The sequence below is a fragment of the Lepisosteus platostomus genome, chromosome 4, assembly GCF_059453375.1.
Source record: "Lepisosteus platostomus isolate fLepPlt1 chromosome 4, fLepPlt1.hap1, whole genome shotgun sequence".
In the NCBI taxonomy this organism is placed as follows: domain Eukaryota; kingdom Metazoa; phylum Chordata; class Actinopteri; order Semionotiformes; family Lepisosteidae; genus Lepisosteus; species Lepisosteus platostomus.
The window spans coordinates 56,297,097-56,315,155 of record NC_142614.1 but is presented as its reverse complement, the minus strand read 5'-3'; the positions used below and the strand labels follow the sequence as shown (position 1 = coordinate 56,315,155).

General features: G+C 36.4%; 1 protein-coding gene across 6 annotated transcripts in view; it reads right to left on the bottom strand.

Annotated features, from left to right (window-relative positions):
• mcc (MCC regulator of WNT signaling pathway) overlaps positions 1-18,059 on the bottom strand; it is a 203,397-nt gene that overhangs the window by 43,000 nt on the left and 142,338 nt on the right. For all 6 annotated transcript variants that reach the window (XM_088629945.1, XM_088629944.1, XM_088629948.1 and 3 more), the window contains one exon: positions 17,881-18,023. In XM_088629945.1, the coding sequence (XP_088486071.1) occupies positions 17,881-18,023 (143 nt within the window). The remainder of the gene's footprint in view (positions 1-17,880; positions 18,024-18,059) is intronic.

The window sequence follows — 18,059 nt, the reverse complement described above, 5'->3', positions numbered from 1 at the left end:
AATATTGAATCAGGCCAAAGCAATCTTAAAAATTACGTTTAAGCTTAACAACATGGTTTCAAGAATTACACCTTGATACCTTATCTAAAAAGATATATATTCCACATTTAAAGGACAGATCCTTAAAATTCTAAGGATTATCAAAACAGTTACACTGGATTTGGACGGTGAAAATTAGCTGTTTTAAGAGACTACTGCTAAAATGAGTCACATGAGCCACAAGTGAAGGGTCTACCATTTTTAAATATTATATACCAAGACATCAAAAATGCAATGTAGTAATAGCCGTTTAAAATGCAATTTCAGAAATAAAGGAAACTCAGAAGTGATTGATGGTTTTTCATTCAGCACTTATGACTATTGTTCTATACACAGTTTGGGTGTCAAGTCAGACACGCCTGTAGCTGTTGTTTTAACACCTCTGAACAGCTCTCTAGAACAGCCCCATGAGATTCAACAAGTCTTTAGCCAGAGGAAACAATTTCATTCAGAACAGAATGTGACACCTCAGCTTCAATTTATCTAATTTATATACTCATTTAACTGTTAAACATCTATAAATATGAAAAGAGGTCAAATGTAGTTTCACAAGAATAATCTGGTATTTTAATGCAATTCTCCACTGAAATGAGTAATAATAGAATGTATGTAATATGTTAACATTTTAGAATTTATTTGAAGTTTTTGGCAAGCATACCGATAGTCTTTTACCTAATTTAAAATGACTAAAAGACTAAAAGAACTGATTTTAATTTAATGTTTACAAACATAAGATTGATAAATGAGAGAAAGTAATGCATCTCATCTTCCTTTTTTGGTTGCTATTAGGTAATTTAATCTCACCTAGCAGTTTTCTGAAAGAAGCCAGGGCATCAGCTTTGCCAATATAGCTAGGTAGCTTATTCCAGACTCCTACAACCTTCTGTGACTCCTCATTTTTAAATGCACTGTGTCTTAAGTTCTACAGTATGTGTGCCTTCTAATATTGGTTTCATTGCCAATTCTGGAAAAGTACTCTGGTTTAACACAGTCAATGCCCTTGAGGATTTTAAACACCATTTCATAGTTCAAGACTAGAAAGATTCAGTTCTTTCAGCTTTTCAAAACAGGGCATGTCTACTAACCAATGTGCTTTTCATTACACAGATGTTTATTTGCTTATTTACATCACATCAGAAGTACATACAGTATGCTTACTAGTCCCTAATACAATATAATGATTCCGTATTGAAATAAATCAAACCCACACACATCTATACTATGACGTACTTCATCCCCAGACAGGAAATCTGTTTGGGGGGGTGGCGACAAAGTAATTTACAGCTACATTTTACAATTACTTTGATGAGAGACAAAGGATGAACTATGTCAAACCAAAACACTCATCATGATGAGCAATGGGTGTTTTCACTGCATAAGCTGTGTCATCATTATCACCTAACATGGCAGCAGGAGTTCCTCTGACTTCAGCAGAGAACAAAATCTGAAAACATCTAGTCATTATTAATGTGTCAGTAAAGCTGTCAGCCACAGTGGACTGTTAATGTTTAAAAATAAAAAGGGACATCTAATGTGCAATTGATTTCAGTAAAATCACCTTTTTCAGCCACAAAGTGAGGATCATTAACTTGTTACTTCAGAAACTTGCTGTCTCTACCCCCTGAGGGGCTCAGAGGATAAGAAATCTTTTCTCAGAGAAATGTATTAGCTTTTGAAGCTTGTGATTTGCCCTTCAAAGCTGAGGCAGTGCTCCCTAAAATTACTTTTTTAGACTGCAAACATGATTTTATTTTTCACTTGCTTGCCAGTGAATTAATAATTTGCACACAGAAACCCAACAGATTGATAGGGCATATTTGCAATCTTTGCTATGATACAATCGTTTGAGTAATGCCTTAATATATTAAACCTCATCAATATGCTGTAAAAACACACTGCTTAAAATATTTAGTATTTTGCAGAAATAATTGACTGTAAATTTTTTTGTGCTCAAGCTATCCACATAATTGTGGATTTCACTATCATGCAGAGAACACATTTAATTAATTGCCTAAACTTACTTCATTATAAATCTGTACGAATTTACATAGAGATTTGAATCTTCAGTATGAATGAAGCAGTTGTAAGGAACTGCACTGGTTTGACTAGGTAGTTTGAGAATGTTTTTCAGCAATAAATACAAATTCTGCTTACAAGACTTTCTAAGAAAAACTTCAAGACATTAGAAGAAAAAGTACAGAGTTTTATCTTAGAATGATTAGAATATATACTATAACAGCATTACACAAGTGAAGGTCTAAATTAAAACAGTATAAGGAAAAGGGACAGTTAAAGCAAAAACAGGGTAACATTTTTTAACAGTAGCATACAACACCAAAACAACATGTAGAAGCCAATATCTTTACATATATCCGATGGTTATGCATCAAGGAAAAGGCTTGAGGCCATGGAGTAGTAACTAATCAAATATTGGAAGGATTATCTGACACTGTAGAAGTAGCAAAGTAATGAAAAAAAATAAAAATTAAAGACTGGGAAAACACCTGGCAGGTAATGTTTAATGTAGAAAATTCAGGGTATTGCATGCATGCACTAAAAACAAACTATAAATGTGTTTTGGTTTTGTGTTGACACATCAGCAATGAAAAAAGTTAAGAAAATTTTAGAATTTATAATTAAAAGCATAACGTTTAAATCAAGGGATATGATACAACTTTAACATGCACTAGTAAGACCTAATTTAGAATACTGTGTACAATTTTGGTAACTACTGTATGTATGTTATAGAAAACATTTTACTGCTTTGGCATCAGTTCAGAGAAGAGAATGGAACCAGCTGCATTCCAGAGCTTAAAGGAATGTCCTACACAGACAGGCTGTAAGAGTGTTTAGTCTTGGACAGAGAAGACTATGAGGAGACCCGATGGAAGAATTCAAAATCTTCAAGGAAAATGACAGTTGTCAATCCAGCAGACCTTTTCAGAATGAATCTGAAACACGAACCAGTGGAAAATACGAAGACGTACATTTAAAAACCGAGAGCAGGAAAGACTTCTTTACTCAAGGGGTTGTGAGAGTATGAAAAGCAAGCTAACCAGTCATGTTGATGAAGCCAATATCCTGGCTTCCTTCAAGGAACAGCTCGAGGAGATCCTAGGATCAATTAGCTCCTACTACATGGGCTGGATGGGCCAAATGTTCTCCTCTCATCTCTAACCATTCTTATGTTATTATCTGAGGTAACACATTCACTCTCTTTAGTATTCTAAATGTGGTAAAACACCTATAGCCATTCTTATCTACTGTAGATTTCTTGATCAGTTTGTTACTTACTAAATTCCTCAGGAGACCAACTTCTGATTTCTCAGTCATATACAACTGTTTAATTTACTTCTTGTAAATGACTGTACCACGCACAATTTAATAGCCTTCCTGCCAGGAAGCTCAAAGGCAGTGAAGATGGAAATAAGAAGGGGTGGTGTTACACAGTGAGTAGAACAAAGAACTACTGTGCTATGGGTCTAAACTGTTCAAGTGGAGAAATTTAAGATATAGGATCCTGGCAATAGAAATTATTACAATACAATAAGGGGCAACTTCAGTGAAAAAATGTGCTTTGTAAGTTACCAATAAAATATGTTTCTAGGAAGATAATACTACTTAAAAGTACCAGATTTCCTAGAGTACACATTTCTGCAGTACACTATATTAGGTACTGAATTTCATTCAGGTGAAATTCAATTGCTATTGTATAGGTATCTTTCATGGTAAGTTGGCAATGCACAGAAACTTGATTTTCAGCTGAGGGAAATTCAGTATGGAACACAGTGGGATTTGAATGTAATTCACATGGAGAATTAAGGTTGAGTGGAATTAAAAAATTTGGCTGTTCAAGTTCTACTTAAGTATTATCACGGTATAATGTAAAATGTCTTTACAACGGTAATTCATCACAATTTTAAAAACTTCATTAGCTGTGTTACTTAGTCGTACTACAATTAGAACTGTGCAGCTCATTGACATTATGCACTGGCAGAGTAATAGTTCAGTAGTAGGTTGTGACCCAGTTGTATTAAACTGGACCTTTTATCTCCAAGCACAATCACCTACAGTCCTGAAGAACTTTGAAAAATCTGCTCAACCACATGCACTGCGGGTGATTTCTTTTAATACATTTTTGTATGAAAACACTTCTCCACCAGATCATCTACAGTATAAATGGTTATGAAAATAAAATGAGAAATGAGAAAAATTCAAATGAAGCCAGTAATGACGCACATTATACAATAACAACTGTATAACAAATAACTACACAGCTAAGGGGAACTAAATGGCTGAGTAGGCCACTGCAATTACTACAATCAAAGCAAGTTTAAGGAGAAATAATATCCCAGCTGAAAACCAATATCCTTCACTCCTTCTGAATACAGGTCTACCCAGTGAAGCATCCAACCCCAATCTCTTATGTGAGAAACACATTTAACTGAGCTCCAGATCACGCTTGATGAAAGGCTGGCTACAGCTTTTTGAGTTGCTTGTGATGCAAAATAGGTCGTGTTAGCCTTTTTCAGGTATCGGTCAGAGTGAGCTTTCACATACTTGAGAACCAATGTACACAGAAGGCATATGGAAACAAGTTACTGATATTTCTTCACGCAAAGTAACACACTACTTTAATTTGTGCTTCTTCATTAAAATAAGACTATTAACTCTTTATGCTGCTCATCTTTCAGTACAATCAAGACTGTAACTTTAATTAAACTAGACTTTGTAAGTTCGAGTTTGGGTCATTTCACAGCTAACTCTGACTAGGACTACGACCTAAAGAGGTGGCACACAACTGGCACAGTACAGCCGAGTGCAAAGTTGGGATTAGCCGGTCAGGGTGCTCTTTGATCTCAGCAAAACCCCCTAGTGCCTGCATGCTTGTGCTAATATCAGCAAAAAACACATCTTTCTGATGTGTCAAAAAACAACTGGCTTGATGTGTGGGCAGGCTGGAGCTCTCAGCCATTCAGAAAATCTCCATGTGGATATTGGAGTTGTCACGGTGACATGAGACAGTCACAATTAAAGACTCCAAATTAGGTAGAACATTTAACATTTTTAAAATATAAAATGGCTATTCTAAAAAAAATAATTGTAATTTCTGAATGATTGTTTTTTCAAATGCAAAAAAAACTTGACAATGCACCAAGATTTGGTTAGCTTGATAAAGATACATTTACAAAATATGATACATACACAATATATGGTAACAGAATAGAAAGGTTAATAAAGGAATATTAAAATCATGAATGAGAAAAACTGGACCTGATTTATAAATACAGCAAATAATAAAAAGTAACAATTATACACCCCCTATTATCAGGAGAACACTGAGGTTTCTTTGTTTCTCTGGTCATAGCCCAATAAAGTTGTAATGAGGCAGCAACCTAAAATGAACAAAAATATTTACAATTAAACACCAAAACATCATTTACGGAATTTTTGTACAGATATTTACAGTATTGGGAGTTACATAGTCCTGCCTCCTATACAAAGAAAAACAACTCACTCAGTGAATGAGGCACGAAGAGAGAACCTGCAACGTGTTAAATAAACGATGCACTCAGGATTGAATCATTCCCTAGAACAGCTAAAGCTAAGTGAAGGGGAATCTTTTTTCTCTATTCCAAACCGTGCATCACTTAAACAAGTGTGAGACTTTTTTAGACAGGCCGATACCAGTAATAGGAAATAGATATTTTCACAAATACAAAACAACAGTTCCTTACTTAAGGTCTTGAGCTGGTCTCATTTATGGTCAAATTACCTGGGAATTCTGTATGAAGGTGGAAACATTTTTACAGCCTAGCTGCTGCTCCTTTCTCTCTTTTTCCTCCTGTCTTCTATCGTTATAGTTTCCTGCTTTATTTCTATGTAGTCTTTTATCCTGTTTTCTCTACTGAGGCGCAAAGGTGGCTGAGGATGATTTAAAACAAATGGTTTAGTATTAGTGAAAAATTAGTATGATTATTTGGCCACAAGGGGTTTTAGCCGTGGTGACTGCTTACAGTGCAATCAGATACAAGCTTTTCAAACATTACCTAATGATGCAAAGGAACAATAGGTTTATTCCATGCTGAAAAAAAGAAGAAAGAGAACACAACGTTTCGGCCGTGGAGCCTTCTTCAGGTGTCAGAAGGCTCCACGGGCGAAACATTGTGTTCTCTTTCTTCTTTTTTTCAGCATGGAATAAACCTATTACTTGTTCCTTTGCAGCCTACGCATGCTGACGCAGCTACCCACCTGAATAACCTAATGATGCCCATTGTTTCAACTTTAACAAATGGGGTAAACACTGCAATATCTCCAACGTGCACCCAATGTAATGGTGTGCTGTGTCTCTTTAACAGCAAAATAAAATTGGTAAAGCCTTGTGATTACTGCCAAAAATGAAACATGTTTAAACAAAGGATTCAATCTGAGCTTTTCACTCCTTGGTTTAATCTTGCAAAGTTTATCATTACTGAAACTACAGTATACAAAATAAGCAACACATTACGTAAGTCTGGCACTGTAGAAACTTGCAATAGACTTCCAAAAAATTAAATCTAATTGTTTAAATAATTATAGTGTCACTAGAGTAGGAACTCCAAGGAACCCTATGACTATAAGAGATATTCTGTCATAAAAACTACTCAAAAAATGGTGAATTTATGGTGAACTGTGAGTAGTAAAGTATCTACAGTGTATCTTACTAAAACAGCTCACAATTAAGATAAGATGTCTGAGACTTCAGGCTGTAAGACAGCTGAGAAAAGAAACAATAGGACCCTGGCCAGAAGGCTTATACCACTATTGAAAAAAAAAAGCAGTTAAAGAAAGATTAGGGTTATCAATACCACTGAAATGATATAACATAACAGGTCTTGGCAGTATTAACAAGTGTCAGAAAAGGTTTAATTACAAAACTGAAAATGCCTCCAGGTTCTCCAAAACAAACAAAGAAAATAAAAGCAGACAGCCTCAGCTTATTCTGTACTCACTGACACTTGCAAATTTCAATGATTTGCAGCCAAAGTCGGTAATTATTAATGGAATATTCAGCTGATAAATACTGTAGATCTTACATTATAAGATGCTATAAAGAACTTCAATAAATTCTTATGATAGGAAGTTGTTTTTCAAGACCGGTAAATCATCTTAAAACAGTAAAGCATTTATCTAGCATGTGGAGAGGTCTAATCAATCACAGAACAAAGATCAAAATGATGAGTGTGAAATGGGAGCACCATTAATACATCTTATGGGACAATAGTATAAGAGATCAAATTCCTAGGAACAGCTTTACAGGCCATTTGTAAACAATATCACCATGGACCAGGATTAGGATTATAGACACTTGCCTAGAGGAACATCTAAATCAAGATTTGTTCTGATAAAAGACACAAAGTCTAGATTTGACTTCCAATTGTAGCTTGTAATTTAGTAATGAGTTTTGTAAGTTAAAAATACATCCAACCAAACGCCTAAATATTTATAAGGCCGGACATATTGCATCTTAAAAGTAAGTTCTGTGATCGTTACTAAGAGAGAAATTCAAATTATGTTTATTGAATAGCATAAATTAAGTATGATCAGTTTAGTATAAAATGCACTACTCAAAATGTCTGCTAAACTCTGTGGATCTGCAAATCAGTTACTACTGATGAAAAATGTGGTCCAGTGTAGTACAAAGAAATGTATGATTGGCATCAGGATAGATATGGGTATTCCTATTACTTGAAATATATTGTTAAGATAGAGAGAAAAGTAGCATTAATGATAAGACATTCAAGGACCCCTTTAGTAACTGGAAGAGGTTATGAAACATACCTGTTAGATCTAAGTCTGTTTTTTAAACAGTTTTGTACATAATTCTGAAAACATGCAAGGGTGTTCATATAGAAATTCTTGTCATTCAATTTTTTCGGAAGAATTGAGCGATTAACAGTTTCAAAATCCTAAGATAAACCTATAAAGATACCTGAAAAATTGTAATTTTTTTCAAGAGCCATTATATCATTAAGAACTTTTAAAGCTGCTGAGATACATCCATGCCCAGACCGAAAACCAGACTGCTTATCAGATAAAAAGTAATAGCTGTATAAAAAAGAACTACTATTTAATTGTTCCTGTGTTCGTAGAAAGGGAAAGAAAAATGAATAGAGGTTCACAGAAGTTAGGGTTTTGTCTCACCACCAACTTTAAAAAGAGGAATAACAAGGTCAGATGGCTTGCCTGCTGAGATTTCAGCTGTTTTAAAAGAGGATGAATAAGAGTGTGAGATGTGTTTAAATGAACAGCAATTAAAAGAAAAACATTTCAATATCATTGCGAAAAGCAGAAAAATTACTGTCAATTCTACAAAGCTCAGCTAGTACTTCACATTCAGTTACAGTAAAACTGAAAGGACTCTGGAAATTACCCATATTACAATCAACAGATTTGACATTTTTGCTATATATTGACCCATCAGTCACAGAGCTGGCATTAACAAAATGATTACTGAATTATCCATTCATTTTTTATATCTCAAAACAACATGTTCCTAAGCAACTGAAACTGGCAAATGAGAGAGAGGGCAATGAAATTCAATTGACTTCTACACATTTCTAAGATGTGTTAAAGTTTAGAGAACTGATGGCTGTAAGAGGTCATCTTGATGCGCCTGATGGCTTTTGTGCATTTACTTCTAATTTGTATGAAAGAAAGCCAACCAATAGGATTATCAGAGGCCCTAGCATTTCACCAAGCTAGATTCTTTTGCTTAATTAAAGCTGACAGATTTGGCTAAACCAAGGGGTAATGCAATTTGTATTTCTAAACCTCAGAACAGGTGCATGCTTGTTGACAATACTGCCAGACTTTTTTTTTTGTTAAATTCAACTAATGAAGTGAGAGAAGTTCTGGTTTGGTTTATTTAATCCAGATCATGTAGGAAAGCTTGTTGAGACAAAATCTTAAAACTTCATTCAAATAAAATCAGAGGGGGAAGATTCTCTTTCAATCCAGCTCAAACGTGTTATGAAACAATGATCATCAAACGGTATTTGACAGGAGTGCTGGCGAGTATTGTGTCAAGCAATGTTGACTTATTTAGTGACTCAGTCTATTCTAGGAGGTTTTATTATAATGTTTAACTTGATTTATAACATTTGACAGGTTTAAGTAAGCAAACTGACTTTTAATATCTGGAGATTTTAGCATTTTAAATTTTAAACTTCACAAAAAATCAATAAAGTAATGTTGATGGCTGGAGAAAAGTATAGTGTATAACATCTGAGTAGATCATTTTTTTAAAGCTAAATTGTGATGATCAGGCTTCTCAGGGATTGATTTGAATAAAACAAGAGTGCTGTAAGCTATTTTTATAAAATAGCAACAGACAGACCATACCCATTTAGGAACACAACCTTATCAGACTGATGTTTTTAACCCTCTCTCCAAAATAGGTAGCACATCAAGAAAGAACCTGTAAGTATAAAACTGTAAGATGGTCAAGCAAGCAGGATGCAAGATGTTAAGATGAGGAAATCCTACATTTATATAATTACAAAAATCATTACAGGGCAGTGATGTGTCCTCTGTAATATTATCACGTGGATGTCCTTGGTTAACATGAATAACAGAGCAGAATAAATAAAAAAAAACATAACAGGTTAAAGGGAAAAGAGATTTTCACCAGAATTAAAAAGTAGATTTTAAGCTTTTAATTTAGTAACTGTTTAGAAATGTTTCAAAAGGAAACATGAAGACATAACAGTCAAAACATTCCAGGAGTTTTAAAGGCTTCCAAGAAAACCTCAGCCCATTACATTTCATAATCACCTAGTGTGGGTGGAAAAAGTACAGCGGCAACATGTGAAGTGCAAAAGAATCAACACAATCACCACAGTGTTCCTTCAGACAGAGACACTATAATGGTGGAAGTTTTTTTTATTGAAACAGTTCAATTGCATGGTCAGAAAATCAATACACCTCAAATCTTGGGATAATTGGCCAAACTCATTCTGCGTAGCACAGGAAAGACAAAAAAAATAGCGTAAAACAGCTGTCAGATGGCCGTTCTGGATTATGCATGAACCCTAATGTACAGAACTGCAATTGCATCATCAGTAGAATGATACCTCCTATGTTTAGTGTTTTTTGGTCAAACACTTAAGACCAGTTGCAGTATGTGAAGCATATGATGACCCTATTGTTGGCGCAAGACGTTTCCTTGCCACCCGCGATGTTCAACTGAAAAGCAGGTCTGAGCGAGGTGAAAGGTCAATTGGTAGAACGGTTCTCAAGACAAAGGCAATGTGAGTTACGTGCACTCTGCTGTGGAAAATCTGCTTGTTCAGAAACCCTATTTCACCGTTCTTTAACTATAGTACCACATCCACCAAGTTTGAAGTGAAGTCGAGTGGTACAGTACATGGTAGCCATGGTTTTTTTTCAATGTTTCGGGCTTGTTTTGAACAACTTTGACAGTTGCTTAATATGTGTAAAGCAAATTCTGTTCCAACCGATTTAGGGGTTTCAGAAATCTCACTCAAACATGTTTTGTTTTGACAAATCTGATATGGCATGACAAGCATGTGATCAGTCTATCATCAACAAATCCAAAACATTGGCATAACTTGCCATGGCCTAATACTATTTACCTAGTCTCAGAATTGCACTTTGTTTCAGAAAAGATGGTTTTTGAAAATTCCCCACATCTGATGGATAATTCAGTATGGAGGCCAAACCATGTGACTTATGAGCTGCAGATTTATTCCGACACAACTTTCAATAGTTCTCTATGACTATCATATTCCTATTCCTATAATTTTCCCTGTGAAGTTTTACAAGTTGTGTCAAATTGCAGCAATTTTAAAGACCCTTAATAAATCTGGCCAAAAAAATAAAATCCAAACAATTGCAGGCCTCCTATTGAACCTGGAGGCAGCAGTATACAGTATATTGCCTTGAGATGAAATCTCTCCACTGGAGGCAGGTAAGAAAAGAAATAGAAATAGAAAGAACATTGCGATAAAAAAAGAAAATAAAAGAAAAATGAATGAAAAAAAGCATCAGTGCAACAGATTTCTCAGGAAATGGAGAAAGGGTCAAAGTTGTTGTAAGGTAGGCTGGATTTGTCTGATAGCTAGAATAAAAAACAAGAGAAAATGTTTCTTACACTGCTTTGCCTCAAGCTTGACCTGCACGTACTGTACATCCATTAATTTTCAATATGCTCTTAGTCCAGTACAGGGTTGCAGTGAGAGAGCAAAATTCCTAAATATTCTAATATACAATCACGTGCATATTTACCATATTCTTCCCTAAAATTACTAAACAAGCTGGCCAAGTAAAATTTAATGGAACTGTCTGACATACTTGTTATATCAAGTCATTGTTTAATATCCAATAATATCTACATAATAACCTTTAGTATTGGATTTCCTCAGTTTTTAAAACGGTGTTTGTAAACGTTTGTGAATATTGAGATAAAGATCTCCATGAGAATTAGTTGCACTTACTCTCTGCTTTCAAATTACCAACATACCAGCAGCCATATCACCCTGCAACTCACAACTGGCAACCCACTGAAGCTAAGAAGGTGTGAGCCTGGTCAGTACCTGGATGGGAGACCTCCTGGGAAAAACTTGGGTCCCTGCTGGAAGAGGTGTTAGTGGGGCCAGCAGGGGGCGCTCACCCTGCGGCTCATGTGGGTCTTAATGCCCCAGTGTAGTGACGGGGACACTATACTGTAAACAGACGCTGTCCTTCAGATGAGACATAAAACCGAGGTCCTGACTCTTTGTGGTCATCCCAGGGTGTTTCTTGAAAAGAGAAGGGGTGTAACCCCGGCGTCCTGGCCAAATTTCCCATTGGCCCATACCAATCATGGCCTCCTTATAATCCCCCTCTATGAATTGGCTTCATTACTCTGCTCTCCTCCCCACTGATAGCTGATGTGTGGTGAGCGCTCTGGCGCACTATGGCTGCCGTCGCATCATCCAGGTGGATGCTGCACATTGGTGGTGGTGGAGGGGAGTCCCCATTACCTGTAAAGCGCTTTGAGTGGAGTGTCCAGAAAGTGTAAGCAATTATTAATTATTAATTAAAGCATAAATAACTATGTTAATATGTCAACTAATAATAAAATGGTAATCAATATAGAACAGAAGCCTTAAATATAGATATAGAACAATATAGAGCAATATAGAACAGAAGCCTTAAATATAGATATAGAGCAATATAAAACAGAAGTCTTCACAATCCATCCATTTTCTAACTGCTTTATCCAAACCCTGTAGCATAAAAAATGTAGGTGATTGAGAAGAGAAAACACGAACAATTCTCTTGAGCATAAGAATAATAAACAGAAAGTGCAATAAACAGAAAAATAACTGAAGATATTATTTTGGTCATTTTAGTGTATGTTTATATCCTTGTAATACTATTCTAGATCCAGTAATGACATTTTTTCTCTGCATGATTATTTCCTATCTAGTGAATTAGCCATGTAGAACTCTTTCAACAGAGTGAGATAATTCAGAGTAAAAAAGTCCCACTGTAACAGGACAGGTTACAGCTTTTTCCTGTTTGATTTATTTTCTTTTTATGCCATATGCTGGGTGTTATTAGTAATTCTTGATTGTTGTTCCAGCTTAGATTGTTATCCATCACTGTTCCAAGAGTTACAGTTGAGGAAAAGAGCTTGAAAAATACTATACAGTATGCTGGAAATGTGGAAGCTTCAATGCACAATGCTTCATCATTGGATTGTCTAGTTCTGCATGACTCACACAGTATCTCCCTGCCTCACAACGCCTCACAGCTTTTGAATCCCTTTGATTTTTTTGTTCTATCTATCTTTGTCTTCTATTATTTTAAACAGAATTTTCTTAATCTTAGTGACTTGTCAATGCTATGTAAAGGGAACCACTGATATAAGCACATTGGTCCTTTAGTTGTATAATATTGGGTGGAGTGGCTCAAAAAACTTAAATGCAACTCCTTCAAACAGCTTTTTTGCCATCGTTCTGAAACAAGATAAAGGCAGAGAGCAGACATATTTGAATCTTTTATGAGCTGCCATGACATCAAGTCGTTCACACACCATACCAGCAACATCCAGCAGAGTGAAGCACGTTGGAGTGTGTAGTTTAGTTTTCAGAACACTGCTAAACTGGGTTACTCCAACTTCTGTGGATTATTCAAGCACTCATCTATTGGATTATTAGAGAGTTTTTCTGGCTATTGTTGTCACATACTGTAAATGCTATTGCAAATTAAATGTGAACCAGATCTACAGAACTGTATGTGTATGTCAAATACTTGATGTCAAAGGAAGTGCCAATTAAGTGAAACTTAACTTGTTTTATATCTTTTATGTGACATACATTTCAAAGCAAAACTGGAATTGTGTCAGGTCTTGCTAAAATGTCTTCTGTTCAAATGATCATATGCTTACTTCTATGTTTTGACTTAGTATACAGCTGATGCTCAGATGTTCTACTGCACGTCTAGAGATCCTCTAATGGCAAACTGCAATTACAACAGAGAAAATCACAGACAGTGATGTGGATTGCACCTGGCCAAAAACATCAAACAGAACAATAAAACAAATTACAAAACTGACATAAAATACTTCCTTTATAACTTTATAAAAACCCATAACCATAGATACGAAATTCAACAGAAAGCATTTACAAATTCAAACACTAATTGTCTGATATGTTTTTAACTTCAGGTAACAATCAAGCATAACACAATTCACAAGTGTGCCAGAGGTATACAAACTATACAAATGTGGGTTAAACGAAGCTACTGAGCATTCTGTTCACCACTCAGAACAGTTTTTATTTGGGCTTTGTAAGAAAGTTGGAGCTGATGGCCCAGCTTAGACAGATATACTGAATGTTCTCCATCTAGTAGCGGGAGCTACAAATAACTGGAGTCATGTAAAAGACGGACACATACAGTACTGATACCACAAGCTAAGAAGTATATGGGCAGTCTAGAAGAACAATATCAGAGGGCCATCTTAATACTTTTATCTTGGGAACCGGAGAAGCAGTGTGAGCAATGAGATCAACCTTCCTACATGCCCAGGCTCTAGTGAAGAGAGACTAAACGCACTATCAGGATGCTGGCAGGAACATCAGAGCGAGAAGCTGCCGGGGCGTTCGGAGTCCACTCATGCACCATCACTATCACCAGACTGAAGCTGTACTGCCAACTTACAGGAAGCATCCACGAATGACCCAGATCTGTCAAACTGTGCGTTACAATCCAATTGCAGGACTGTCAATGTCAGAGGGACCACCTGGGGGATTTCTTCCACAGAGCAACAATTACAATTACATCTGCTGACGCAACTGGGTGTTACAGGAGAGAGGACTCCTCCGCATTGCTGGGCTGTAAAAAGTCAGTCTGTCAATCGACATATACAATAACTTCCTGGATACAGGGTGATGGCAAAGCAGAAGGGGATGCCCAGGATAAAAGGAACACCATTACTTGGTGGTTGAGCTGTAAAGGTGTGGGTGAGCCATTAATACTGACATTAAGTGTCAGCTTCTTGTTTACGATAGTAATGCCACTACACAGAATGCCAACCACATTGAGATCTACTCTTCTCCCCACTTTGTTTCAGCAATAAACACGTCAACATAAAAGCCTTCATCTTTCAACATGGTACTGTGATGCTCACTGTGACTTTTTATCTCCAGATAAACAATGACTGATCTTGCAGTTCATTTACAGATTGAAAAGTAGAAAAATTCCCTAGGCAGTGTAGAACGTCGGTGCCAGTCGTATCTCACTATTTGCAAGGTTTTGTTAAATTTTGTATTAGACACATCTGGATCTGCTCATTTACAAAGTCTCAATCTAGTTTTGTGTAAATTGAAAAGAAGAAGTGAAAGGAAACTCAGCAGTTATGAGATTATACCAAAGCCATAAGTTATGTACACAAAGAGACATTTACAGTATATAATTACCAGGAGCTACTTATCATTTATTCCTAGCTTTATATATGCTTTATACAAGCTAAACTGCTATTTGTGTATGACAAAATTAAGTCAACCATAGGATTGTGTTTCTGAAAACAGAAGAAAAAACACTGACTGGAAAATGTAGAACCATATAAAATTTAAAAGACTTCTGCATTATAAGCACGTATGTTAAATTAAAGACCAAAAATACATTAATAGGCTAATTATTCAAACTTTTATCTCATTTAACGTTAAACTTGAATCTTCGCTCATGTTTCTATACCTAATCCAGTTTTTGCCATGGGGTTAACAATGGTGGCAGCAGGTGAAAATTATTCAAAGACTGATAGGAAAATATTTCAACAAATCCCTATTCATTACCCTGACCTCCTTTTCTCAATTATCATTTTTCTAATTATTTGAAGGAACAAAAGAAATAAGGTGATAATATCCCTTTTATCTCAAAATTTAATCCCCAGTACACATCTAAATAGAACAAGTTCCTCTTAAGAAGCCTTCAAATGGAATCTAATTATTTTACATTGTTAAAAAATGCCAGGCTTTTGTGGCTCTTTTTCTCCTAATAAAGCTAAGACTAATTGCAAGGATTAATTTTACATTAAACCTCTGTCTTAAGAAAAAAACCCGAAAATCCTTCAAATCCTTGGGGTGGATTAGGGAATTCTGTGTCCCACACAAGGTGTGGATAATTTCTCTGTGGAAAGCACAATGTTAGTTTCAACAAAGTTACAAAAACTTTGTGTGCGCAATGGAAGCTAGGTGTATGGTACGGCAAACCATTCAAGATCAATTTTAGCTCGGTGAAGAATGTGTTTCAAATACTCTGACATATACAGTATGCACAAAACCTGCTGTATCACTATGTCAAACTAAGTACTGCTGTGGGGTCCTAACTTTATGTGAAACAAGAAACTCCACTGGCTACCCCATCTAGTGGTCAATGAGCAATTTAAAAAAAATCAATTTTACTGCAGAACCCAAGTCCAAGATCTCTCTGTAGGAGGAAAAACATATAAAAACAAGGATCCCTAGTGGCCCAACACAGAGGCGTTTGGCCAAGCCCAGGTCTAACTGTCTGTGACTGACATTCAACAGGCCGCAGCGCTCAGCTGGCTGAGCTCCACCAGCACCAGGGCCGTCTCGGCTCCCAGCAACTTCCCAAAGGCCCGGAGACTTGCAATATTTTGTATGTGAGAGACGTGCCTCTCTTCCAGTCAGAGCTGGGCATCCTGTTTGGGCCATGCTGCCAGCGACATGTTAAAAGGCGAACAGCTTGAAAATGGGAGGTATGGAGGAGTCTGCTTACATGTCCTCATTCTCCCCGCATGTGGGGGTGCAGGTTTTGCAAAAGTGAGACAAGGCATGAATAATACACAATTGGGGAATCCATATCTGGCGGGTTAATGTAACAGAAAATCAATCGCAATTCTAAATGGAAAAAAAAAAGAGAAATAAACAGCCTTTCCTGTCCAGATCTCTAATATCCTTTCAATATTTAAGGTGAGTATTTTTGTTATCCTTAAAGTTATTCAGACAAAACATACTTAATACATCATTAACATTTCTTATTTATAAACGTAAATAAAATTAATTAATGATGTGCGAAACCAAGAAAGTGGATTGAAAATGGAAGGACGCATGGAATGCAATGGATTCCTCATAAAAGGAAAAAAAAGGTTAAACTCCCTGTGACATTGCTACAACAGCAATTAAGTTTAAAGACGGAAGTTATAACAACATTTCTAAGATTCTGTTCATAGGTCTATAAAGGGACCTGTTTAACGAAGTACTATTTTTTCAAAAAGCCAAGAAAGACTGAGACCTCCAGAATCATTTAGAAAGAAGGGGTCTAGAGTGTGGGAGGGAGTAGTAGCAGAGGAAGGACTTTCTAAACAGAAACAGGTAAAGTGAAAGAAGGAGAAGAAGCTGTAAGTCTGGTTTACACGTACAATAATAATAAATTCATCTCTGCACTTCAGGTGCTCATTTCTTACCAACTCCTAGGGCTTTTATAGCCAAAACAAGCACGACTGAATTGTTTTTATTTTTAAAGAAGGCAAGCAGATCCAAATAACTTAAATTCTTTAACAATATTGATTATTGCTTTATTCACAGGTGGTACAGAATTTAAAAACATACTGGTAGGTTAACTGGGTTCTGAGGAAACAGGCCCTGGTGTGAGTGTGAACAGGACTCTGTGTCTGCCCTGCAATGTACTGGCCTCCCAGTCAGCGTGTATCCTGCCTTGCTCTCCCACGATTCTCAATTGGAAGCAGCAGTTAGAAAATGGATGGATGGATAGAAAAACACTTTATAAAACAAGGAACAGATTACCAGAACTGCTTTATTTTAGATGTTATACGCTATAGTACCCAAATAACTCTCTTTCAAGTCAATTGGAAATGTCCTACATTTAATAAAAAAAAATAAAAAATTGCAAAGAATATGTAAAGACATTTTGATTTTTTTGCAAACCACAAAAAACACATAAAAAACCTTTGAAAATGCAAAGCCCTAGTAAATAAAGCTATGGAAAAAGCTTCCCATTTAATGGTTACTGACCTGATCTGATGCACTGCTTGAGGTCTACAGTAACTGTAATATACAGTATTACAGCACAAAACATCAGCACAATGGAGTTCTGTTGTCAGAAGAAGAATGGGAAGACGCAGAGCCTAAAGGATCTGCAGAAATGTTACCACCAGTGCAAAGTGATGGAAAGACAAATACTGCTCATTTTGACTGGTGATACACTAAGATGAACTGACCCTCAAAGCTGATAAACAGGAATGAAGATTAATTATAAACAGCGGAGTGGCTGGTGCAGTGATTGGCTACCACTAAACGCATCCCTCACCTTATGGTTGTGCCCTGCAGGCGGTCTATCTTTTTGTTGAGCTCAGCAATGATGCTGTGGAGCTCTGTGATCCTCTCTTCGTAGCGTAGTGTGGTTCTCTCCTGCACCTCCTCGTGCTCTCGCATCAGGTGGGACTGCTCACACTGCAAGAACAAATCACCAGTCACTGCCAAGAGCCA